Consider the following 26,462-nt stretch of genomic DNA (forward strand, 5'->3'; position numbering starts at 1 on the left):
GTTCTTGAACGAATTCGTCATTTTAGAATTGGAATTGAGTTTCGACGATATTAAGATTGTGTAGGTAGTCTAGTTTGAAATTATTTTTACTAAGAGTGATTTTAATCCTATGGATTTTTATGATGTGCGCAGGTGTCAAACAGAAGACGTGGGTTTGATACCGATTTAAGGCTGTAAATTTTTCANAATCCGATTTAAGGCTGTAAATTTTTCAATTGAAGAGTTACGTTCTAGGTATTTTACCTGCAACTAAAATACTAAAATATGTTTCATTAACACAATAGTTTTCTCTTTACTCTGAATTTATACTTATCAAGATCTATACAGTCCTTATTCCACTGAGTCTGCGGTTTCATGTCATTGCAACGTAATATGCAGGTGGTTTCCATTCTCTTTTTACTTAAGCTGTCGTTAGTAATTTAGTCCTTATCTTCATTAATTAGACAAACTAGCTCTCCTAATGCTTACTATGTAATTTATTTGTCGAATATCTAGCATAGTATCTTGAACCAACTGATATTTTTATTCATTTTCTTCTTTTAATCTTTGTGACGACTGAGACCAAAACCCTTGTTCAGGTGTAATTATCAGTCCTTAAAAACGTTTATTGAATGGTTAACTTAATAGGACTGACGGCTAACGAGCCTAACCCATTCGAAGCAGTCATTTAATTTATCTGCAATTTCCTAAAAAAAACTGGGAACAATTGGAAATGTCAATTGCAGTCCCATCTGGGTATTGAACCCACAACTACTACTATCACTGAATCCCGTTTTCCTTACTTATGGAGTTAAGTACCTTTTATTATGGTTAATAAAGGAAGAGCTTGTATCCTGCTTCCTAAGCACCATAATTTATTAATATTACCCCGACTACTATTAAACTAATGACGATGTTACACAACAAAGACTTTTTGCAAAGCAATTGAAGCAGCACCAATGGGATTCCTTCGCTATCTCGCACAGTGGTCCCATAAAAGAGATATTAACATCCACTAATGTCCCAACCGCATTAGCGTGACATTAAATATTACGAAATGCATTAACCATGTGCAACAGATGAAACAATTTCGGTGCACAAAAATTTTTGAGAACCAAACAAATGTTTTAAGAATTTACGAACTTCTATTCAGCGTGGCTATAAAAGTGGACATCAAAACGAATGTGACGGTCATAAAGGCAGAATTTAGTGCCCCACTGTGCAGTCTATCGTTAGAACCGAGATAGCATTATGACCAGCAAATTTTATGCAGTCATTAATTTAAGGTGGTCGTGAAATCGATTGATATGTCCATTTAGTGAGCTGTAAATGCTCGATATGCTGGTATTTGAAGCTCAATTGGATAAGCTTGCTCTAACTACGGTGACGGTAATTGGTTGGAAATTCCCTTTGATGATGCGTAATTATAGTGCTTTCTTGTTTTAATTTGTAGCTGATAGAGTTGGGAGTTAGTTTTACGTAGCAGGCTAACAAACTAACACATCATTAGTTAAATTGACATTGATTTCTTGACTACGTGTGCATGATGTTGTTGACTCTACCACTTAATGTAGATCCTTGGTGGAATTTCCACAACANCACTCAATTAAATTTTACCCCCAAATATTTAAAAATCCAAATAGTTGACTGTAATAAAAGTTAGGGAATCCTTTTGTGAACGCTTTTTTTAGGATGATATTTTAATTGGGTCAATAAAACTTAGATTTTTATCTCAGCGAGCTTGAGCTAATAAAATAAAAAGCGTTTGACATACTCAAACAAATGTGGTTAATGGTATGGTAGATTTCTTTTACTGAAGAGTAAACTTGGCATTTTGACATTATTTTCCATACTGAAACTGTCAATGTGCCAAACTTATTCTTCATTAGAGAAGCTATCCGACAGTTGAAAAATTTGCCCTTAATGAAATAGCCTAGTAAAGTAAATAGTTTAGTATCAAATTTTACCATAAAGATCCAATCTTACACAATTTAGTGGTAACTTCTATTTCGCTATAATGAAGCTATTCAGCTAAATAATACATTAATTTATACGATATGCGTGAAATTACGGACTCGCGTCTCGACAACTTAATACTCTACACCCTCCATATGCGCGGACGCATGAATTTGCGTGACTGATTTACTGTCATTTCAAATAGAGCGGTAAATTACTGGAAGGAATTTGAACATGTGTCGAATGACGACTGAAAGGAGTGGTCTAAGATGCGTAACTTGCGTATTTGATTTCATGGCTTAATAGCCACATTAATATGTGGTGAAGCTATAATATACGAGTAAATAATTCATCTGTTTCAAGTCATGTGCCTAGTCTATTTTATTTATTTGAGATTTCAATGAAATGTTTCTATATTTTAAATTGTGTACCATGTAGAGCGTTTGGGTTTGCAACTCTACACAATGACGTCGGATTTCAGCTCTGTCCTTGATGCATTTCCCCTTAATCTTTTCCAAGATTAATTTCGAAGAAAACCGACGAAATTTTGTTAAAGTCTACGGTCAGACATTCATTGACATTTTCTTTGTTTCCTGCAGGTTGTTGGCCGAGAAGGAGTGCTAGCTTCAACAGCCACACGTGAACTCCACTGTGGCAGAAGACTGGTGTCAGGCCTGTTCTCCCGGCCGCGACTGCCGCTCGGCTACTCGTACGTGACGACGGTGCCGCGCGGGGCCTGCCGCCTCAACGTCTCCGAGATCGTGCCCAGTGACAACTACATCGGTTAGTATGCGCAGTCTGTGACAGACTAGTACGGGACTGTTCTCCCGGCCGCGGCTGCCGCTCGGCTACTCGTACGTGACATAATAATGACTGAAAAAGCGATAGTGTAGAAACGTAAAACATAATGCACGCCAATATCACAAATCATAATTTATTTTAATGAATGATAAAAGCGGTTGCTCAATATAAAATAAATAATACGTACTTCAATAATGTTCTCCATCTGTCCGACCAAATGCATTAATAAGGCAACATTGAATATAGGTTTTAAATTGGCGAGAGTGGCCTATCTTTAATGGTTGTAACTAAATAGTCCTTGTGCCAAATCTTTCTATTAATAATGATGTCAATATCGATCCCGATCGGTGTATCGATTGGTGAAATAGTAGGTCAGAAGGAGCGATCTTAATCGAGAGATGAAGTGTCCAGTGGTGCAAAGATCGATGTCGGATCGATTAAGAATTGCAGCGATGTGCAAGCGCATCTCTTTAATAGCGGCGCCTACGCGACAATAATTGCAGGATAAATGGAAGCCGACGTCTTCTACAATTGCCTGATAATTATTACACGACGCAGCGAGTAACTTCGTTGCCGTACTCATTTGTGTTCAGCGTTTATTGTAGAAATGTAAAATGGTTTGGTCCTTGGCATCTTTCTTGATTTAGCTGGGTACTTTATTACCTCTATAAAGTAATTTTAAAGAAATTAAATTTCTTTTTTTTATTTCCAGCCTTGAAAGTGACGAATGGTTCGTACATCATGAACGGGGAGTTCGCAGTCAGCGCCCCCGGGACGTACGAGGCGGCCGGGGCCCGGTTCACTTATTCCCGCACCGCTGGCCTGGACAACGTCTTCGCCCTCGGCCCTATACACCATCCCATCGACATTATGGTACGGCTTTATGTGTCTTAGTATTTCGATTTAACCAGAAGACGTCCACTGCTAGAAGGCCTCCCCCAATGATTTCCACAACGACCGGTCCTGTGTTGCTTCATTGATCAAGATGTCACGAATTGCATAAAAAATATTGATCACTGGTTTGTAATCAACGACTTAACTGCTTTGCTTCTCGACGGTGATTAGTTTATCACCGAAGAGAAATTCACTAGTAGTTATTTCCAGCTTTGGCCAAATTCTCTAAGCTTAAGCTATTTGCCCCCATTTAGGACTTGACTCAGACGCTCAGAGTCGTTCTCGAGCTAAACGTTTAAACGCTTTTTAACTAATCTAATCATTTAATTCCCTTTCGTTTGTTGTTTTATCTTTTGTTTGCCATTTTTAATTTTCCAAAATTGTTCTCAGATTCTCTACACACAACCGAATCCGAACATAAAGTACGAGTTTCTAACAGACTCCGAGCCTGAAGAAAGCAACGACATTCCGATGAGCAGCCAGCCGGCCCACCACTTGCCGAGGCACCACCGGCATCACCCCGAAACGCACAAGAAAGACCTCGACCATTCGAAATCGGAATCTTCGTTGTCGAAGCATCCAGATTTCAGCGCGTTAGAAAGCCAATCACAGATCGAAAGCAATGTGATCGGTGATAGAAAATTTGTATGGAAGATTCTGTCGTTCACGCAATGCTCCAGGACTTGCGGTGGGGGGTTACAGATAGGGAAGTTCAAATGCGTGGAGGTAACTGGGAAGGAGGATAAGGAGGTGTCTTCGGCGTATTGCACGGGTGCTCCGCCCCCGACTCGGCGGCGTCGGTGTGGGGGCGCCCCTTGTCCCCCAAGGTGGAGGGCGGCGGCCTGGGGCGCCTGCCCTGTCTGCGGACCTGCCCAAAGGACCCGCATCGTTGGCTGCGTTCAGGACCACGCTAGAGGAATCACGAAGGTCAGTTGTTACAAAATAATGCTATGATCTCATTAAAAGTGTAATAATGGAATCATAAAGACTTCCATTATTAAAGACACGAATTGTATATTGTAAAGAGAGATCACATTGAGACACAGAATTTATAAAGGCGTAAGTAGATAATATGCTATATATCCTATTTAATTTGAATGTGATTGAAAGTAATTGATGCTAAGATTAATTTCCTTCTTCAGATAAGTGATCAAAAGTGCCCCCTGCCAATGCCGCCGAGCAGTGAACCATGTGATATTCCCAACTGCGACGGGACCCCCGTGGCCCCCGCCGAAAGTCCTCGTCTCGACACCCGCCGGCAAGTGAGGCCCAAGGACCGCACCGATGCCTTCCACGATGGGCCAGTCATATCGTTAGCCACCAACTTCACGGAAAATGACGTCACTCCAGTCATGTCGCCGAATTACAACTTCAACGCTGCTGGAGGCTGGTTGTACACGGAGTGGTCAGAGGTGAGAATTAAGAAATTATACTAATCTTAATAATTATTCATGGGATAGGTGACTGAAAGCTATTTTATTCATATTACATCACCTTTGATTTGCGTAACGCTAACTACTAACGATACTTACTTTGACCGTAACTATAACAATAACCGGTGCTTTTTGTATGGAGTTTGACAGATTTTTGACGTTTGTTAAAGCTAAAGAAGACGGAACAACTCAGCCTTAAAATGACTGTAACTAGAAAATTCTGCAGAATATAAAGGAAAATTATTAACTTTCCAGTTTTTGTCGACCTAAACTAGGTATACGATGTAAAATTGCGATACCAAGTATAAAAACTTCAATTCTTTTCAATTTACCCTAGAAACTAACTTTTTATTACAGACTTTTAATTACATTATGAATAAATATCCTCAATTTGCAGTGATATGAAAACTGGTTTAGTAACCAAGAAGGCTATAATTTACGTTATTATTTAACCGACTTCTTATCACTAGTTTTTTATGTATCACGTCTGCTCTACTTCTCAGAGTAACTTGACCTGTCGGTTAAAAATGCTATATACCGAGTATCATAAAACGATGGCCTTAAAAAAGAACTTTCTTGGGATCACTACGTTCGCATGCCATAATTTCTACAAACGAGGCAGCTATCCATTGAAATAACTATCAAATAAAAAAATAGTCAAATAGTAACAAAGGTCCTTTGAAAAAGTAAAACTAAAGCTTATAGCAAGTTGACTCTAATAATTATGACCATTTAAGTATATCTTATGTTTCTGACATTAGCCACAGATCTCTGGCAGAGATGCACCATCTTAATGTAACTACGAGTAGATATTGAAAATTTGTACATTATAAATAAATTTCTTATTCTTATTCTTAACTTTGACAAACGTCAAAAATTTATCATACTCCATACAAAAACCACCAGTTATCGTTACAGTTACGATTATCGTTTTAGTTAGGTGGTGCAACTCAGCCTAGTATTCGTACTTGCAAAATAAAGAGTTTAAAATCCGAACGAGTTATAGAGTTGTAGCTTGGATTTGTAGTCACAGAGCCCTTGTTAAATGTGTCCAGCTCGCTATTTTTTATTAGTTTGTTTCTCTTCTTTGTGTTTTTGTTCACGTTATTCATAATCACGCAGTGCGTTGGCTGGTGCGTCGGCGGCGGCGTGCAATCGCGCGGCGTGCGGTGCGCGGAACCAGGCGGGTGTAGCACGCGTGCGCCTGTTTCCACCCAAACATGCTCGCCTAGGAAGCAGTGCGACGCGCAGTGGTTCACCAGTAAGTTTGGTGCACTTTAATCCAGTTGTTTTTTCATCATCATCATCATCATCAACTCCATAGGACGTCCATACTGAACATAAGCTTCCCCCAATGATTTCTAGATTGGTCGCTTTGTAGTGGCCTGCATCCAGGTCATCCCTTTAAGTGGATGACGTCTTTACACCTAAGCTATGCTTGCCCGTACGTGGCCTCCAGTCTAGAACCTTACTGCCCGATCGGCCTTCAGTTCTGCGTGCTATAATGTGCCCTGCCCATTGCCATTTCAGCTTGCTAATCCGTTGGGCTATTGTCAGCGACTATAATTCGTTTTCGGATCTCCTCATGTCTATGCTCAGTAACAATAAGGCTCCCCTAGTCCCGTGGTTCAGTAGGGACCTACTTAGAAGTAGCCACGTGATGCGAAAAGACTCTCCAAACTTGAATGCATTTCACGCATAGACATTGATTGTGAATCTAAAGTTGAAATTCATAGTTGAAACTCCTCAAAAACTCACAAATTAAAATTTTAAACACATCAAACAGCAAGCTACCGCCAAAATGTCGACGATTTTTATTAGAAATCCCCCTAGATTACATAAGATGCGCTTAAGCCTTGTCTATTCGTACCCACGCAGACTTGAGAATTGACGGGTGGCAGTTACAAGTAATCCTATCATACGCTACTTTCGCTAATCTGCTCAATTTATCTGCAGTAAGATCTCCTGATTTATTGAACGCGACTCGCCCATAAATTAAAGAGCGTTTTGCACTGCCTTCGACAACTGAATTAAAACTGGTGTGTTACAGATCACAGATCATAATATAGATAGTGTATGTGCTCTTAATTAGTTATGTCTTTTCTATAAATTACTTTGATGAAGGCATGATTTATGCTGATGTGTAAAGATAATAAGTTCCAAGAGGAATTAGCATTGATACTCGTTTCAATTAGTTTAATCATTTTACTTATCTTCATATGATTTCTTTCCCTTTTGCTGTAAACCCATGGCAACTTAAACTGACTACAAAAACATGTTTACTTGTTGTAACCATAAGGGCGAGCAGCGTAAGATTGCTGGGTATCATCCAGCCAGGTGTTCCAATATGAATCTGGAAATCATCAGAAATAATTTTTCTTTGTTGATAATAATCGAACTTCTTTCTGTTGAAATTCAACCCTGTACCTATAATTTTTACCAAACTGGGCCTGGTTGGGAATTTGTCACTTTTTGGGAGCTTGATGCCATGTCTTATTGAGGGAATTGAACCATTATACTATGGACATATGAACATACAACTCTTCATCCAGGTGAATGGTCAGCGTGCTCCGCCCCTTGCGATGGGCGTCAAGTGCGAGGCGTCATTTGCATCGGAGGGAACGGCAGGAGACTCAGGGACGGTTCCTGCAGGACCCTCAAACCTGAGACTGAGAGGGCCTGTGGAGGAACCTGCGCTCCTTCGTGGTACTTGAGCGATTGGAGTCAGGTTAGTGGTAACATTTTATTATCGTTGGAAAAAGCACATCACCGTTTTCTTAATCACCTTTTGAAAAGTTCTTGCCGAGACCTTCTTTTAAGAATTCAAACATTCTAATGTTAGTATGAATATAATATTAGTCCATCTAAAAATCTAGTCGTAATGTAGGCCTGTAGGCCTAGGATGCGCGCCGCGATAAGCTTTTATCACGCCGTTTTATCGATTTTACGCGATAAGCCCATAATTTGTCGTCTAAAATCATCTATAAGATTTCATCACGGCACGCATCCTAGCCCGGCTGCTATGAGGTAATTTTAGATAGATACTAATGAATGAAGATTACATTGGTTAGTAGCCGATGTGCCTACAGTGCTAATTTTACCCTTAATTAAGACAAAGTTGTAAAATCACGTAAACATTGCATTGAACAGAAACCTTATGAATCACAAACCTACAATTCTCATAATATCAAAATAGCACATAGGCTTTAATTATTTAAATTGGAACTAACGATACCTCTCAAGCCGTCTAGGCTACAGAACTACTGCTACTAAGGCAAATTGTTATTCAAATCTAGGAGGACTCATTCACAAGACAACCAAAGCCTAGTTATATGAATTTTTATTTCAGTGTGAAGGCCCATGCGAAGCGGGAGTGCAAACTCGCACAGTATGGTGTGCGAAGGGGGGAGAGAAGGGTGCGGGAGGGGCGGCGCGTGACGCAGAGTGCGCGGGCGTCAGGCCTGCTGCTCGAAGAACTTGTGTGCCTTCCCGCTGCTCTACTAAGCCCGTCGCCAGGCCTAGGGTTGAACCCCAACCGCCTTCTGGTAAGAACCTTCTTCGTCTTTCTTCTTCTTCTAAGAAGCAGAGGTGCGCGCATGGTGTGATGTGCGAGAGAGAGAGAGAGATGCGGAGTACGCGGGCGTCAGGCCTGCCGCTGGAAGAACCTGCGTGCTTTAACGCTGCTCTACTAAGCCCGTCGCCAGGCCTAGGGTTGAACCCCAACCGCCTTCTGGTAAGAACCTTCTTCGTCTTTCTTCTTCTTCTAAGAAGCAGAGGTGCGCGCATGGTGTGATGTGCGAGGGAGAGAGAGAGATGCGGAGTACGCGGGCGTCAGGCCTGCCGCTGGAAGAACCTGCGTGCTTTAACGCTGCTCTACGAAGCCCGTAGCCAGGCCTAGGGTTGAACCCCAGCCGCCTTCTGGTAAGAAACTTCTTCGTCTTTCTTCTTTTTCTAAGAAGCAGAGGTGCGCGCATGGTGTGATGTGCGAGGGAAAGAGAGAGATGCGGAATGCGCGGGCGTAAGACCTGCCGCTCGAAGAACCTGCGTGCCTTCCCGCTGCTCTACGAAGCCCATCGCCAGGCCTAGAGTTGAACCCCAACCGCCTTCAGGTAAGAAACTTCTTCGTCTTTCTTCTTCTTCTAAGAAGCAGAGGTGCGCCTATAGTATGGTGTGCGAAGGGAGGAGAGAAGGGTGCGGGAGGGGCGGCGCGTGACGCAGAGTGCGCGGGCGTCAGGCCTGCTGCTCGAAGGACCTGCGTGCCTTCCCACTGCTCTACTAAGCCCGTCACCAGGCCTAGGGTTGAACCCCAGCCGCCTTCTGGTAAGAACCTTCTTCGTCTTTCTTCTTCTTTTATGAAGCGGGGGTACAGACTCGCACAGTATGGTGTGCGAAGGGGGGAGAGAAGGGTGCGGGAGGGGCAGCGCGTGATGCAGAATGCGCGGGCGTCAGACCTGCTGCTCGAAGGACCTGCGTGCCTTCCCGCTGCTCTACTAAGCCCGTCGCCAAGCCTAGGGTTGAACCCCAGCCGCCTTCAGGTAAGAACCTTCTTCGTCCTTCTTCTTCATCTAAGAAGCGGGGGTGCAAACGCTCATGGTATGATGTGTGAGGGAGAGAGAGAGGGATGCGGAATGGGCGTCAGACTTGCTACTCGAAGAACCTGCGTGCCTTCCCGCTGCTCTACGAAGCCCGTCGCCAGGCCTAGGGTTGAACCCCAACCGCCTTCTGGTAAGAACCTTCTTCGTCTTTCTTCTTCTTCTAAGAAGCAGAGGTGCGCGCATGGTGTGATGTGCGAGGGAGAGAGAGAGAGATGCGGAATGCGCGGGCGTCAGGCCTGCCGCTCGAAGAACCTGCGTGCCTCCTCGCTGCTCTACGAAGCCCGTCGCCAGGCCTAGGGTTGAACCCCAACCGCTTTCTGGTAAGTGCAAGGACCCTTAGACCTGTAATCTCAGACTCATCACCATCATCATCAGGTCTTGTAGAGTCATTAATTTACCAGAAGCATATTGTGAGGTTTTTTGACAAGGAAAGAGTGGGACTTGGGAGTGATCTTATCCTATTGTACCGGACTCACTCAGTCCTGATTTTAGATCTCATTGATACATCAGATCTCTTGAGTCATTGAACTTATGTACCTATCAATCTAGGCAGGGTGCAGGGTTCTGAATTGATACTTTAGGTATAGGGAGTAACGACTATGCAACGAGCTTTAATTATAACTCCTATTATTTGGTTTCAGTAACAGACCCGCAACAGCGGGTAACACGTCACCAAAGCCACAGTACACAGAATTCTAACGGTATGTATTGCAAAATGACGACCAGACTTTTCAATGTTGACTTCAATAATAAAGTCGACGTTACCGTTAGATATTGTTAATATTTTACATTAAAATGCTGCTAATTCAGTGTGTCTATAGGCTGAATCTCTACCTGTAAATTATTATGTATGTTTTCCTTACTAATAAAATTATATTGTGAAACAGGTTCATGCACGGACAAACGCAGCAACTGCGCATTGGCCGTGCAAGCGCGGTTATGCCACTACCCCTACTACGCCGAGTACTGCTGCCGCTCCTGCCACGGACGGGCGTAGCGCGGTAAGTGTAGTTCATTATAGATTCGATTAAAATCGTTTGGTAAGTGCTCTTAATTAGGATTTCTGAACAAGTGCGGATGGAATACTGCCGGTATCACTTTACTGTAGTACCTACCTACTGTAGGCGGTAGGGCAAGCTATATTTGGGACATGTATAAAGCCTTGGAAAGAGCCTGAGTACTGAATAATAGCTTTGATTTTGACTGCTACCGCTTAGGCTTAACGCGTTATAATAAGAATTAAATAATAATGACGAAAGTCTGTGATATGAAATTGCTGCTGCTTCTACTACGATCAGAAGAAGCGCGGTGAGAGTCGTTATAATTGAAGGTTGATTACGTAGCTACAATGCCCTTCGTAAAATGACTAGACAAGTGACACCTACTGCTGGTTACGTGTTATTCCAATTGAGTCCTATCTACATTAGGACATACCTATTATGAACTATGATAGGACTCAAAAAATCTGCCAGAATGAAAAAAAGAACGTCAATGTAACACTGACGATTTTCTTGTTTTAATTACGTGTCTCTACGTAACGTATTATGAATAAGCACTTACAGGGCAGATGTGCGCCATCCTAGACTGCATCTCACTTAGCATCAGGTGCGATTGGGCGGGCAAATACCTGCCTTGTTCTGCATAAAAAAATATTAAGCTTCATTTTCAATTTCCGCAGGTTGGCACGTTGGAACATCGGCGCTATGACACGTATTGTGATACAAAGTGGACACATAGTGAGATACGTACCTAATCTATAGCTGCGACGATCAAATGGTTCCTCGCCGCTTCCACGGGGGATTAGAGGTGTTTCCTAAAACTTATACAAACAAAACCAAAGAAATTTTAATGTGTTCGCAGAGANCCACAACAATTACAAAAATTTAAAAAGCACTCAATTAAATTTGACACCCAAATATTTAAAAATCCAAATAGTTGACTGTAATAAAAGTTAGGGAATCCTTTTGTGAAAGCTTTATTTAGGATGATATTTTAATTGGGTCAATAAAACTTAGAATTTTATCTCAGCGAGCCTGAGCTAATAATAAAAAGCGTTTGTCTGTCGCACAAAATGTTAGCTTTAAATTTAACTAGCTTAAAAGTTTAGTATCGAATTTTTCCATAAAGATAAAATCTTACACAATTTAGTGGTAACTTCTATTTCGCTATAATGAAGCTATTCAGTTAAATAAAACATTAATTTATACGATATGCGTGAAATTACGGACTCGCGTCTCGACAACTTAATACTCTACACCCTCCATATGCGCGGACGCATGAATTTGCGTGACTGATTTACTGTCATTTCAAATAGAGCGATAAATTACTGGAAGGAATTTGAACATGTGTCGAATGACGACTGAAAGGAGTGGTCTAAGATGCGTAACTTGCGTATTTGATTTCATGGCTATTAACGTGTAGCTTTATCATACGAGTAATAATAATTCCTCTATCTATTTCAAGTAATGTAATTAGTCTATTTAATTTGAGTTTTCAATGAAATGAAAAAAATCATCCTTGTAGAGCATTTGGTAGTGCCATTCTACACAATGATGTCGGATTTCAGCTCTGTCCTTGATGCATTTCCCCTCAATCTTTTCCAAGATTAATTTCGAAGTAAAACAAAATTTTGTTGATGTCAAGTTCAGATATTCATTGTCATTTTCTTTGTTTCCTGCAGGTTGTTGGCCGAGAAGGAGTGCTAGCTTCAACAGCCACACGTGAACTTCACTGTGGCAGAAGACTGGTGTCAGGCCTGTTCTCCCGGCCGCGGCTGCCGCTCGGCTACTCGTACGTGACGACGGTGCCGCGCGGGGCCTGCCGCCTCAACGTCTCCGAGATCGTGCCCAGTGACAACTACATCGGTTAGTATGCGCAGTCTGTGACAGACTAGTACGGGACTGTTCTCCCGGCCGCGGCTGCCGCTCGGCTACTCGTACGTGACATAATAATGACTGAAAAAGCGATAGTGTAGAAACATAAAACATAATGCACGCCAATATCACAAATCATAATTTATTTTAATGAATGATAAAAGCGGTTGCTCAATATAACATAAATAATACGTACTTCAATAATGTTCTCCATCTGTCCGACCAAATGCATTAATGAGGCAACATTGAATATAGGTTTTAAATTGGCGAGAGTGGCCTATCTTTAATGGTTGTAACTAAATAGTCCTTGTGCCAAATCTTTCTATTAATAATGATGTCAATATCGATCCCGATCGGTGTATCGATTGGTGAAATAGTAGGTCAGAAGGAGCGATCTTAATCGAGAGATGAAGTGTCCAGTGGTGCAAAGATCGATGTCGGATCGATTAAGAATTGCAGCGATGTGCAAGCGCATCTCTTTAATAGCGGCGCCTACGCGACAATAATTGCAGGATAAATGGAAGCCGACGTCTTCTACAATTGCCTGATAATTATTACATGACGCAGCAAGTAACTTTGTTAAAGAAATTAAATATCTTTTTTTTTATTTCCAGCCTTGAAAGTGACGAATGGTTCGTACATCATGAACGGGGAGTTCGCAGTCAGCGCCCCCGGGACGTACGAGGCGGCCGGGGCCCGGTTCACTTATTCCCGCACCGCTGGCCTGGACAACGTCTTCGCCCTCGGCCCTATACACCATCCCATCGACATTATGGTACGGCTTTATGTGTCTTAGTATTTCGATTTAACCAGAAGACGTCCACTGCTAGGCCTCCCCAATGATTTTCACAACGACCGGTCCTGTGTTGCTTCATTGATCAAGATGTCACGAATTGCATAAAAAAATATTGATCACTGGTTTGTAATCAACGACTTAACTGCTTTGCTTCTCGACGGTGATTAGTTTATCACCGAAGAGAAATTCACTAGTAGTTATTTCCAGCTTTGGCCAAATTCTCTAAGCTTAAGCAATTTGCCCCCATTTAGACTTGACTCAGACGCTCAGAGTCGTTCTCGAGCTAAACGTTTAAACGCTTTTTTTAAAGTAAAGTAAAGTAATCAAATCATTTAATTCCCTTTTGTTTCTTGTTTTATTTCCAGATTGCTAATTCTTTGATTTTCAGATTCTCTATACACAACCGAATCCGAACATAAAGTACGAGTTTCTAACAGACTCCGAGCCTGAAGAAAGCAACGACATTCCGATGAGCAGCCAGCCGGCCCACCACTTGCCGAGGCACCACCGGCATCACCCCGAAACGCACAAGAAAGACCTCGACCATTCGAAATCGGAATCTTCGTCGTCGAAGCATCTAGATTTCAGCGCGTTAGAAAGCCAATCACAGATCGAAAGCAACGTGATCGGTGATCGAAAATTTGTATGGAAAATTCTGTCGTTCACGCAATGCTCCAGGACTTGCGGTGGGGGGTTACAGATAGGGAAGTTCAAATGCGTGGAGGTGACTGGGAAGGAGGATAAGGAGGTGTCTTCGGCGTATTGTACTGGAGCTCCGCCCCCGACTCGGCGGCGTCGGTGTGGGGGCGCCCCTTGTCCCCCAAGGTGGAGGGCGGCGGCCTGGGGCGCCTGCCCTGTCTGCGGACCTGCCCAAAGGACCCGCATCGTTGGCTGCGTTCAGGATCACGCTAGAGGAATCACAAAGGTCAGTTACATGTACTATGAACCCTCTTTAACACAATTAATAGCATGCGATAGATCATAATGCCGTCGAACACTGAAGGAAGAGATGATTTTGTAAATTGAGGCATGGAATTTAGGAAGTCTTAAATACATAAGATCAATCGAAATGTAATGATTATTCAAATATTTTGATACGAATTCCACAATGTATGTTTTTTACACTATAGCCATTTGTGAGTTCTTGCTACAATTACCTTCTCCAGATAAGTGATCAAAAGTGCCCCCTGCCAATGCCGCCGAGCAGTGAACCGTGTGACATTCCCAACTGCGACGGGACCCCCGTGGCCCCCGCTGAAAGCCCCCGTCTCGACACACGTCGCCAAGTGAGGCCCAAGGACCGCACCGATGCCTTCCACGATGGGCCAGTCATATCCCTGGCTACCAACTTCACGGAGAATGACGTCACTCCAGCAATGTCGCTGAATTACAACTTTAACGCTGCTGGAGGCTGGTTGTACACGGAGTGGTCAGAGGTGAGAGTTAAGAAATTATCCTGATCTTATTATTTATTCATGGGATAGGCGACTCAAAGCTATTTTATTCATATTACATCGCCTTTGATTTGCGCAACGCTAACCGCTAACGATACTAACTTTGACCGTAACTATAACAATAACCGGTGCTTTTTGTATGGAGTTTGACAGATTTTTGACGTTTGTTAAAGCTAAAGAAGATGGAGCGACTCAACCCTTAAAATAATTGTAACTAGAAAATTCTGCAGAATATAAAGGAAATTATTAACTTTCCAGATTTTGTCGACCTAAACTAGGTATACGATGTAAAATTGCGATACCTAGATTAAAAAGTTCAGTTCTTTTCAATTTACCCTACAAACTAACTTTCTATTACAGACTTTTAATTACATTATTATATGATAAATATCCACAATTTGCAGTGATATGAAAACTGGTTTAACAACCAAGAAGGCTATAATTTACGTTATTATTTAACCGACTTCTTATCACTAGTTTTTTATGTATCACGTCTGCTCTACTTCTCAGAGTAACTTGACCTGTCGGTTAAAAATGCTCCGAGTATCATAAAACGATAGCCTTAAAAAGGAACCTTCGTATTATCGGATCACTACGTTCGCATGTCATAATTTCTACAAACGAGGCAGCTATCAAATCAAAAAAAGTTGTCAAATAGCAACAGTGGTCCTTTGAAAAAGTAAAACTGAAGCTTAAAGCAAGTTGACTCTAAAGACCATTTATGTCTTAGGTGTCTGACATTAGCAATACATTTCATGTACGTTTCAGATTTCAATAGAACCAGAATCAATAGATCTCAGTATTCGTACTTGCAAAATAAAGTTTTAAAAATCCGAACGAGATAGAGAGTTGTAATCACGGAGCCCTTAGGCGGTTATCACACTGCGCCGCGCTCCGCCGCGGAGCGCGTGATTTTCATATAAAAAATCACGCGCGCGGACGCGTTGTCAGTGTGAAGTGCCGCGCGTGTTTTCTATACAAACTGAGGTACTGGCATACAATGATTAAATCTGTCTCCCCGCGCTCCGCGGCGGAGCGCGACGCAGTGTGATAACCGCCTTATTCAATGAGTCCAGCTCGCATTTGACATTTATAATTTATTCATTTGTTTCATTTTCTTTTTATTCACATTTTTCATAATCGCGCAGTGCGTTGGCTGGTGCGTCGGCGGCGGCGTGCAATCGCGCGGCGTGCGATGCGCGGAGCCTGGAGGATGTAGCACGCGCGCGCCTGTCTCCACGCAAACATGCTCGCCTAGGAAGCAGTGCGACGCGCAGTGGTTCACCAGTAAGTTTGGTCACAATATAGGAGTTTGGTGCACTTTAATCAATTGGTATATCACATCATCATCATCATCATACTTTCAGCCATAAGACGTCCATACTGAACATAGGCAATCTCAATGATTTCCATATAGACCGGCTGGTAGTAGCCAGTAGCATCCAGCGCCTTCCTTTATGAGGGCATCCTTATGGGTGGACGTCCTAAGCTGCGCTTGCCCGTACGTGGCCTCCAGTCTTGAACCTTACTGCCCCATCGGCCTTCAGTTCTGCGTGCTATAATGTGCCCTGCCCATTGCCACTTCAGCTTATTAATCCGTCGGGCTATGTCAGCGACTATTTCGTTTTTGGATCTCCTCATTTCTATGCTCAGTAACAATATGGCTCCCGTAGTCCCGTGGTTCAGTAGGTACATACTCGTAAGTAGGTATGTACCTACTAAGAATTTTTTCTCTCTTGAAAAAACTCTCCAAACTTGAATCCATTTCACGCATAGACCTTAGATTGGCTGAATCTAATGTTCAAATTCAGATTTAAAAGTCCTCGGAAACTCTCAATTTAAAATTTGAAACACATCAAAACAGCAAGCTACCGTCAAAATGTCGACGATTTTTATTAGAAATCCCCCTAGATTACATAAGATGCGCTTAAGCCTTGTCTATTCGTACCCACGCAGACTTGAGAATTGACGGGTGGCAGTTACAAGTAATTATCATACGCTACTTTCGCTAATCTGCTCAATTTATCTGCAGTAAAATCTCCTGATTTATTGAACGCGACTCGCCCATAAATTATAGAGCGTTTTGCACTGCCATCGACAACTGAATTAAAACCGGTGTGTTACAGATCACAGATCATAATATAGATAGTGTATGTGCTCTTAATTAGTTATGTCTTCTCTATAAATTACATTAATGAAGGCATGATTTATGCTGATGTGTAAAGATAATAAGTTCCAAGAGTAATTGGCATTGATTTTTTAATCATTTCTTATCTTTGTAAGGCTTCTTCCCCTTTTGCTGTAAACCCATGGCAACTTAACCCTAGAGTAGTCGCGCCTTTCCGTGAAACGTGAGTGCTCGCGTATGAGCATTTTGCCGCCTAAACTTAAAGTCCGGTTGTGTGTCAAATAACAGTTTAAAAATATGAAAATCAGTTAAAAATGATAGAATAAAGCATACACTATTAGAAAATAGCGCATATTAAAGATTTGTGGTTAAAATTTAAAGAAAAAAAAATATTTTGGAAATGTTAGGAAATATTTATAGAAATCTTAGAAACACTATTGTTTTTACCTACATACATCATCAAATATTAAACTTATTAGCACACTTAAAGGTTTTCCTTACATATGACATGTGCTTCAACAAAACAGGCCTGTCACATGTGCATTTAATGTGCGTTGCACAGTAAATTTGCACAACTATTGCACCCATGGCACATCATCTTCAGAATCTGCCGCTGATTGTTCTATAACAGTATTGTAATGACTATGTTTACTTTCTTCATAACTTTAGTATACATTTTCCACTAATTTTAGTGCACCAGCTTCTTTGAAATCCGACCTCTTCCTTGTTTTTTCATTTTTTGTATTTTACGTGAATTTTACCGAAAACGACATGAAATAAATTAAGCACTTATAGTAATTATCAATGTTATGACGTCATTAAGGTCAAAACAACATTATACGCAATGAAAACTAATAATCTTCCAACTACACTAAAAACCAGACACACAAATTTTACTTACGTCAGTAGTCGCGCAGTGAGCAATTTGCCCCAAAACGTGACATACGTTCAACAATCGTTCTCTATTGCAGTCACCTGCGCACTAAATTTCTTCTAATTTCTAATACATGGAGGTGAAGTATGGGGAGGCAGCTACTGAAACGCTTGACTTTAACAAACGCATCGTGTAGAAAATAACTCGATTTTTTTGCCGAGGGCGGCAAATGCTCATAGCGCGAGCACTCTAGGGTTAAACTGACTACAAAAACTTGTTTACTTGTTGTAACCATTAGGGCAAGTTAACCATTAGATTTCTAGGTATTCCCAGCAATCTTACGCTAATGGATAATAATCCAGCCAGGTGTTCCAATATGAATCGTTCCAATATCGAACTTCTTTTTGTTGAAATTCAACCCAGTACTACAGTTTTTACCAAACTGGGAAGGCTAGGAATTGTTCATTGTATGACTTCGATGTCAAGGTCTCGTTCAGGAATTTCAACCATTATACTATGGAAATAGGTACCATATTAACATACACCTCTTCATCCAGGTGAATGGTCAGCGTGCTCCGCCCCTTGCGATGGGCGTCAAGTGCGAGGCGTCATCTGCATCGGAGGGAACGGCAGGAGACTCAGGGACGGTTCCTGCAGGACCCTCAAGCCTGAGACTGAGAGGGCCTGCGGAGGGACCTGTGCTCCTTCGTGGTACTTAAGCGATTGGAGTCAGGTTAGTGGTAACATTTTATTATCGTTGGAAAAAGCACATTACCGTTTTCTTAATCACCTTTTGAAAAGTTCTTACCGGGACCTATGAATATAATATCAGCCCAGCTAAAAATCTAATCGTAATGTAGGCCTGGTATGTGTTAACGTTAGATAGATACTAATGAAGATTAAATTGGTTAGTAGTAGTCCAGTCAATAAAGCATTATAGATGGAAAACTGTAGAACACAATTTCTGACTTCAGGACTTTATTTAGACTAGTTAGGAGGTGAACATAGCAAAAGTCCCCGACCTTAGCCCTTGAGCCGGCGGGGAGAGGGGGGTTTAAAGGTGCCACTATTCGGTTTTTCGCTTAATTCTCGGAAACTATGGGTCCTAGTGACATGACTACTATGAACCAAAACAAGCATATTCAATTTGCTACAGGTGAGATAGTCAACTTTTTTGATAAATTGTATAGTTTTCGCGGCATCTGCTCTAGAAGGTCTGTAATATTGGAAATTTTATTTTTGTCTTACATGTTCCCATCAGGAGAAAATCGACTAAATCAACATTGAGCAATCATTCTAGACATGCGGGAGCAAGTTAAGCCTAGTTCCAGGGAGGGGACTGCACTGTGCGTATATTTAGACGAACCACTTTAAGCCACTATTGACTCCTCATCACTCAAAAACTACTGTGCATTAACGCTTCAAATTTGGCTCATGTGTTGAGACTTGCAAGATATACATCACCTTCAAATTTCATAAATATGCCTCAAACGGTTCTTTAGGTATTGACGTCCAAAAATCTACATGTCGGACCTATAGATCAAATTCTAACCACTTCCAGATGATCTCGAAGGTTCAAATTTGGCACCCAGAAAGGTAGTTATGTAAATACAAAGGAACAAATAAAAAACCAGTAAATTTTAACATTTCACAGGTGATAGATAGATATTAGTGTTGTAAATGTCGATTTTTGAACGTCAATACCTAAATAACCCTTTGAGGTATATTTATGAAATTTAAAGCTGATGTATATCTTGTAAGTCTTAATACATGAACCAAATTTGAAGAGTTAATGCACAGTAGTTTTTGAATGATGAGGAGTCAAAAGTGGCTCCAGTTGGTTCGTCTAAATATACCCACGGTGCAGTCCCCTCTCTGGAACTAGGCTTAACATGCTCCCGCATGTCTATAGTGTTTGCTTAATGTTGATTTAGTCGATTTTCTCCTGATAGGAACATGTAAGACAAAAATAAAATTTCCAATTTTACAGACCTTCTAGAGCAGATGCCGCAAAAACTATACAAGATATAGAAAAACTTGACGGTCTCGCCTGTAGCAAATTGAATAAGCTTTTTTTGGTTCATAGTAGTTATGTCACTAGGACGCATAGTTTCCGAGGATTAAGCGAAAAACCGAAAAGTGGTACCTTTAAACCCCCCTCTCCCTGCCGGCTCAAGGGCTAAGGGCGGGGACTTTTGCTATGTTCACCACCTAGCTAGGCTAAAGAAAGTCCCGAGGTCAGAAATTGTGTTCCATGGATTTCTCTCTACACCGTCGTTAAGGCATTCATTGACTGGACTATAGCCGATGTTCCTAAGGTGCTAATTTTACCTTTAATTAAGACAATGTTGTAAAACCGCGTACACATAACACTCGCATTGAACATACTATGAATCATATTTTCGAATAAGCTTGCACGATCGAATAGTTTACCAATAATAATTATTTTAATTCTTACGAAACCTCCTGTCGTTTATATTTACCAAAGAAATAAACCCTCCTTCATATTGAGTGTACCTACCTAGCCTAAATTTTATCCACATCTAGATGGACTCGGGTCGCGGGAAAAACCCTAGCATACAAACTATTCTTTATTCCAGTGCGAAGGTCCATGCGAAGCGGGGGTACAAACTCGCACAGTATGGTGTGCGAAGGGGGGAGAGAAGGGTGCGGGAGGGGCGGCGCGTGACGCAGAGTGCGCGGGCGTTAGACCTGCTGCTCGAAGAACCTGCGTGCCTTCCCGCTGCTCTACTAAGCCCGTCGCCAGGCCTAGGGTTGAACCCCAACCGCCTTCTGGTAAGAACCTTCTTCGTCTTTCTTCTTCTTCTAAGAAGCAGAGGTGCGCGCATGGTATGATGTGCGAGGGAGAGAGAGAGAGATGCGAAATGCGCGGGCGTCAGGCCTGCCGCTCGAAGAACCTGCGTGCCTTCCCGCTGCTCTACGAAGCCCGTCGCCAGGCCTAGGGTTGAACCCCAACCGCCTTCAGGTAAGAAACCTTCTTCGTCTTTCTTCTTCTTCTAAGAAGCAGAGGTGCGCGCATGGTGTGATGTGCGAGGGAGAGAGAGAGATGCGGAATGCGCGGGCGTAAGACCTGCTGCTCGAAGGACTTGCGTGCCCCCACGCTGCTCTACGAAGCCCGTCGCCAGGCCTAGGGTTGAACCCCAGCCGCCTTCAGGTAAGAACCTTCTTCGTCTTTCNCGCAGAGAGGCACTGCGTTTTGTATAAGAGCAGTTCAAATATACGTTTTCTACCGCACCTATTTCAATTATATGCCATGGTCAAGCATGATAATATAACATTGTCCGTACAACTCGATTGAGCTAACTACGCACCTCGCTGGAATGCGACTCTTCTTTCCACTTACCTCCCCGCGGTCGCCCCGTCTGTACCAGAGCGTCGATGTGACGTCACGGCTTCCAAGTGCGCAGTTTACTCTACCGTATTGTACTATATACCAATCGAGGCTTCATAACTATCTTTATAAACAGCTATCAATGATGACTTCATAGGATGATGCATAATAATTATGCACGGACTAGATAAGATTAAAATTACTGCAAGTCTTACGTACCTCTGTAATGAACATTGAAATGTCTTTGGAAAAGTGCAGGAAAGTGAGGGGCTTATACATTTATTTTACGACGATTTATCTAGAGATAATAAGTGCCAAATAGTTTACGGAATTTACAGTTTTGCTGATGTAATTGTGTCAACAATTATACAAAAGATATTTCCGTAAATTGAGCTATCAATTTTAAGTTCGTCGTAATATAAATGTATAGTAAACAATGACGTACCATTTGGGATGATCTATCCCGTTATTTTTTCAATAATATTTTAAGGTATATTCACATTGTATCAAGACTTGTCATAAATATGTTATACCTGATGACAGACATAATAATTTACTGGTTTCCGAGCAGATGTGAATGTACCTTCAACAGGGGATCCCCCGCCAACCGTAGTCGTCTATCGTCTATTTAAGTATTAGAAATAGTTCTGTGATCTCCATTTAGTCGAGTTATGGAGCTGATCTGTGGACTGTAGCTTATATTTGGTGAAAAATATTACTTTTGTGCTTATGTTTATATCTGCACAACATTTACCAAGCACCATTTTAGAGTTGTCAAAAGTTCAACTTTCAACGTAAAAGTACTTATAAAGTTTTCATAAAATAGCGCGACTATCTTAAATTAAGTGAGTGAATGTACATAATGTTTGGTAATAAAAATGTTATTTACCAATTACATTAAATGAACGTTAAACTCTTGCATTACATAAGGTATGTTTGTGAAAATTGTGTAAAATAGTTACAGTTATCTATGACCTTTTTGTAAATTAAATTTGGTCGTACATATTACAATACAAACTTGCCTGTATTTTAACTAATTTCGAATATTATGCTTAGCTTTTAATACTGCAGTTACATCGCAAAATTTTCAAAGTAAATGTATGTTATGGCAGCTTATCAAAACCATTTTATTGTGACTTAATCTTAGCAGCAGATTTTTATTAAAGCATAATATTTCTCGAAACCATCAGTTGCGTATTCAATCAAAATAGACTAAGATATTGGTGTTTTAACCTATGTACTACATAGTTAGATTAAGAACGAATAGTATTTTTAATTATTAGTGAACAATCAATTTTATTATAAATGCATTCAAAAGGTCACATGAACCAATCTAAAAATAAGTAAAATTAAATAAAAAGATACGTTCATTGACTTTTTGCATCCTTAGAAACTATGACAAGTGTTCATAATTTATTTTGCTGATTCAATATAATATCAAAGAGTATATTTTGTAGAATTAAAATGTAAATATTTAATTTTATATGTATAGTGCATTTACTTACGGGCTGTTAAGTATTTATATGACTTAAATAAACTTGGTACCATCACAATAAATAATTAATCAGTTTGCAAACATAATATCAGTTTCTTTTAATCTGTCAGTACTAATGATGCGTATAACATTGTACAAAAAATTAATAAGCTTTAAACACTCATTTTTTGTTTCTTTTTTAAAAACAATCCCAATTTTAACTCCTGCATTTCAGAAAAAATTGTCTCTTGCATTTCAAAAAATCCCAATTCAGAAATGGGACCTGAAGTATGCTTATGTACAATTTTAATCATCACCTCTCCACTAATTAAAGTACCTACTTAATTAGCTATCAATTTTAGTCAAGTGTCCTCTGAGTAGACTATAAAAGTGATGATGTCCTTCAATCGTTTGATACCTGTTTAAATTTCTGAACAGAATTAACGTTAGCACAATATCGAAATGGCCAGTGAAACTGCTACAGCCGAATTAGACTTGGTAAAAGAGGATTTTAGTACAGGAGAAGAATTACCTACAGATGAAAAACCCAAGGAATATGTGTTAAGTAAAACCTTGAGATCACTACTCAATCTCTTAACGCATGTTCTGATGATAATCACAGTGTTCATTTGTTTAGTATTCGCGTGCAAATCGCATATCGGGATTTACGAACTGCATATAATTTCGGGTGTTATTGGGGTAAGTTTTATTTGAATAGACCTAGAATTTTAGCAGTTTCACATGCCAATTAGAACTTTATTTGAGTAGAACAATAGAAAACTTTAAAAAAAACTCATCCTTCATTCTCAACCTGTGAGTGATCAAAGAGTTACCGTGTTTTCAATATTTCTATGTTGGTACTGAACCGTAACAGACTGATTANTATGGTGAAGTCAGAAATTTGATATCATCATTTTAATTTTTTTAATTTTCATACAAAATAAATTTTATAAAATCCGATTCTTAAGAAAATTAAAATAATTAAAATAAAGATATTAATTTTCTGACTTCACCATACCATTTATATGCCCATGTTAACATAGGCTAGTGTCGGCTCATATACCCATTTACCTAACACCCTGTATACATATAGGAAAATAAGCAATGGAACAATACGTAAGCATAATTGCATAAAAAAGTAAAGTAATTTCGTATAAATAAAACCGACTAAAAATTAAACTGACTCCGAAAAAGTATACACTAAAAGTAGAAAAATAATTTTACGTTATCTCCAATATTGTCGAAGTTATCGCTGGAAAACTAAACAAAGTATCGTATATTTTTTATTTAAAATTAATCAGTAATCGGAATAAGTGAATACTTAAAATAATATCGATTAAATTTACAGATTATTGTCTATGACTCGTAGGTTACAGCACTGATGTGTCAGAGACAAGTCATAGACAATATGGAGATAACCACAGATATGGATTAGAGTAGATACAGCAAGTTGATCGTCAAAGCGTGCCATTCCGATATGTCCAAATGGACATACATGGTCGAGTGATGTTCATGTAATCCGATTACAACAATCGGTTACGATGATTTTACGAGGACAGTAGTACGAACATTGTAAAAAGAAGAAATTATTTACGGATTGAGAATTGTAATTAACAGCACAAGTAACAAATAATTAATTAGAATAAAGTAGCAGTAGAAGAAGTATAAAGTAGCATTGTTTTTAATACATATCCTGCGATGTACTCTTAAGAGTTAAAACCATGGTCCCTGTATGTGGTGCACTCATACCGATCCCAAGGAACCGTACTTACTCATAACAATAAGACACACACTGATCCATGTATTCATGCACTTGACAAATTTATGTCTTGAAACGCTGGTAGGGTAAAAAAAATAACGAGATTTGACGATTTGTAAGAATTAATTTATTTTAAAAAGGTAAATAAAGATGTTTTTGGTTTTGTATTTAACAAATTATCAGTTTTATCGGAATTAATTAATTTTCGAATCGAGTCACACGATATCATTCGATGACTTTGCAAATGCAGTACGATGATACGATTACTTTTACGTTGCGGCAATCACTAAAATTCGCTAAAATGACACTAATGACGTTTAAAAAGTGGCACGCTCGGCTTCATACAATTTTTGACACATGCTGCATCTATCCATATCTGTGGAGATAACACAATCATGATTTTAAACGTCAAGTCAATTTGACAAGTCTCACAAATTTTCATCGTCCACGTATTTTACTAAAATAATTTGTTTCAAAGATTGATTTCAAACTTGTATGAACGTGAAAATGAAGTTGGTTTCATGGGCTTGTTAAATAATGTGTATGATATTATGAACACGTAAGTGATTATGGTGTAATTGTGTATGAAAGTGTTTGTTTACATCTCTGCTGGATTCTAAAAAATCAAGGTATAAAGGACAGCTGTTAAGTGAAAATATACGGTTCGTGAGAGATCTATGTTTTCATAGAGATTGTACATAGGTAGGTAGGTGTTTAGCTTCGGACTGAACCTATTTTCTTTCTTTTCATTGCGGGAAAAGTATCAGTGAACTTTCTCCTCCTCTTTAATTTGCAACTGCTGGAGGGAATATTACCAGGCAGTGCTCGCTCGTATTCTTTTGAAAATATACAGAAACAGTAGTAGCAATGCTAACTTAGTTACAATTTCGATACATGAACGAGACATAGGCATAATGAGATTTTTTGTTAGGTTACACTTATAATCTGAGGATACACCAGTTACACAAAGTTTTTTTTTTTGGAAGAACAAAAACACATTGAGCATTTCCACTTTCAGTACCAATTCTTCATGTGCCAAGGGATTCTAGTGCTAGCCAAGTACAACGCCTGGTCGATATACCTGCGTAGGCTCCATAGAATCCACATTCACTGGGTCCTGGAGCTGGTCGCAGTGGCGCTGGTGACAGCTGGTGGTGTGTTTTTCATCCTCGAATTGCCGGCACATTTCACAACGTTGCACGGATCGTTTGGTAAGCTACTTGTAAAATTACCTTGCGTGGGCAGGCCTCCCACTAGGTGGACCGACGATCTGGTGAAGGTACCTGGATGCAAGCGGCGCAGGACCGGTCTTCGTGGAAATCCTTGGGGGAGGCCTTTGTCCAGCAGTGGACGTCTTTTGGCTGAAACGAACGACTAACGAACGAAAATTACCTTGTGGTTCTAATAGTATGGTAGACTGCACATAATCCTACTACAAAATGATGATTGATGAGGATATTTCCCAATAGGTTTCTATTTTTTCTTTAGCTTTACCTACATCAGTCTGAAAGGATACTTGAGAAAGAACTGCTGTTTCCGCGGGAATTGTTTCATTAGAGGTTTATAAATATTTTTAAGAGTGTCGATCATGCTGGCTTAATTTGGTAACATTAAGGAGAAAGATTGTTATTGTTTAATAAATAAAATAAAAATTATTAGGGTTTAAACAAAATTAAATTCTTTTAGGGTTGGTCGCTCTTGGCGCTACTCTCTTGAGCACTTTTCTTGGAATAGTGGCGGGGATATCGTACATGGCTAAAGCGTGTGCCCCTGCTAGAAGATGGTTCAAATACATTCACCATGCCATATCCGTCATCGCACTTCTCCTGGCTTCGGTCAGCCTGTGCCTAGCGTACGACAACCCAACCTTCAAGATTTGGACCAGCAGATGGTTTGAAAACGACGAATTTCCCGTCCCAATTATAATGTTAATTACTTTACTCTTCACATGTTTAGTGGCTTTCGAATTTGTGATTGCGTTGATTTGGGTGTAATTAGTTTTTTATTAAAGTTTGTAAATAATGACTATGTACTTATTAAACTAGTTAAATGATTGCGCTAAACGGTAAAAAAATTTTTTCTGGACTATCGCGC

At 40.4% G+C, this 26,462-nt stretch overlaps 3 protein-coding genes across 5 annotated transcripts in view; all 3 read left to right on the top strand.

The window, feature by feature from the left end:
• The window catches only part of LOC114359654 (thrombospondin type-1 domain-containing protein 4-like), a 92,211-nt gene extending 69,450 nt beyond the window's left edge, over positions 1–22,761 (top strand). For all 3 annotated transcript variants that reach the window (XM_028314126.1, XM_028314129.1, XM_028314128.1), the window contains 11 exons: positions 2,535–2,718; positions 3,449–3,609; positions 4,021–4,557; positions 4,773–5,042; positions 6,186–6,324; positions 7,616–7,791; positions 8,413–8,608; positions 10,300–10,359; positions 10,546–10,659; positions 11,337–11,513; positions 20,982–22,761. In XM_028314126.1, coding sequence (XP_028169927.1) covers positions 2,535–2,718; positions 3,449–3,609; positions 4,021–4,557; positions 4,773–5,042; positions 6,186–6,324; positions 7,616–7,791; positions 8,413–8,608; positions 10,300–10,359; positions 10,546–10,655 — 1,833 coding nt within the window. In that variant the 3' untranslated portion in view covers positions 10,656–10,659; positions 11,337–11,513; positions 20,982–22,761. The remainder of the gene's footprint in view (positions 1–2,534; positions 2,719–3,448; positions 3,610–4,020; positions 4,558–4,772; positions 5,043–6,185; positions 6,325–7,615; positions 7,792–8,412; positions 8,609–10,299; positions 10,360–10,545; positions 10,660–11,336; positions 11,514–20,981) is intronic.
• Positions 12,294–20,746, top strand: LOC114359635 (A disintegrin and metalloproteinase with thrombospondin motifs 9-like). Its single transcript, XM_028314103.1, has 7 exons — positions 12,294–12,522; positions 13,146–13,306; positions 13,716–14,252; positions 14,494–14,763; positions 15,930–16,068; positions 18,341–18,516; positions 20,384–20,746. Exons 1-7 carry the CDS (start codon positions 12,294–12,296, stop codon positions 20,744–20,746), a joined length of 1,875 nt encoding a protein of 624 aa, XP_028169904.1.
• A 310-nt stretch (positions 22,762–23,071) lies between the features above and the next one.
• LOC114359636 (uncharacterized) lies at positions 23,072–26,362 on the top strand. The gene is made up of 3 exons (XM_028314104.1): positions 23,072–23,308; positions 25,387–25,579; positions 26,055–26,362. Exons 1-3 carry the CDS (start codon positions 23,072–23,074, stop codon positions 26,360–26,362), a joined length of 738 nt encoding a protein of 245 aa, XP_028169905.1.
• Positions 26,363–26,462: the final 100 nt, after the last annotated feature.

This window comes from Ostrinia furnacalis, unplaced genomic scaffold, assembly GCF_004193835.3.
Source record: "Ostrinia furnacalis isolate ACB-3 unplaced genomic scaffold, ASM419383v2 OfSCF4536, whole genome shotgun sequence".
Classification (NCBI taxonomy): Eukaryota; Metazoa; Arthropoda; class Insecta; order Lepidoptera; family Crambidae; genus Ostrinia; species Ostrinia furnacalis.

Excerpts from the sequence above, each read along its gene's own strand:
- LOC114359636 (XM_028314104.1), top strand. The coding sequence starts at position 23,072 with ATGGCCAGTGAAACTGCTACAGCCGAATTAGACTTGGTAAAAGAGGAT. Across the intron at positions 23,309-25,386 it reads TAATTTCGGGTGTTATTGGG|TACCAATTCTTCATGTGCCA; the intron begins GTAAGTTTTATT and ends TTCCACTTTCAG. Across the intron at positions 25,580-26,054 it reads AACGTTGCACGGATCGTTTG|GGTTGGTCGCTCTTGGCGCT; the intron begins GTAAGCTACTTG and ends AAATTCTTTTAG.
- LOC114359635 (XM_028314103.1), top strand. The coding sequence starts at position 12,294 with ATGTCAAGTTCAGATATTCATTGTCATTTTCTTTGTTTCCTGCAGGTT. Across the intron at positions 14,764-15,929 it reads TGTACACGGAGTGGTCAGAG|TGCGTTGGCTGGTGCGTCGG; the intron begins GTGAGAGTTAAG and ends ATAATCGCGCAG. Across the intron at positions 18,517-20,383 it reads ACTTAAGCGATTGGAGTCAG|TGCGAAGGTCCATGCGAAGC; the intron begins GTTAGTGGTAAC and ends TCTTTATTCCAG.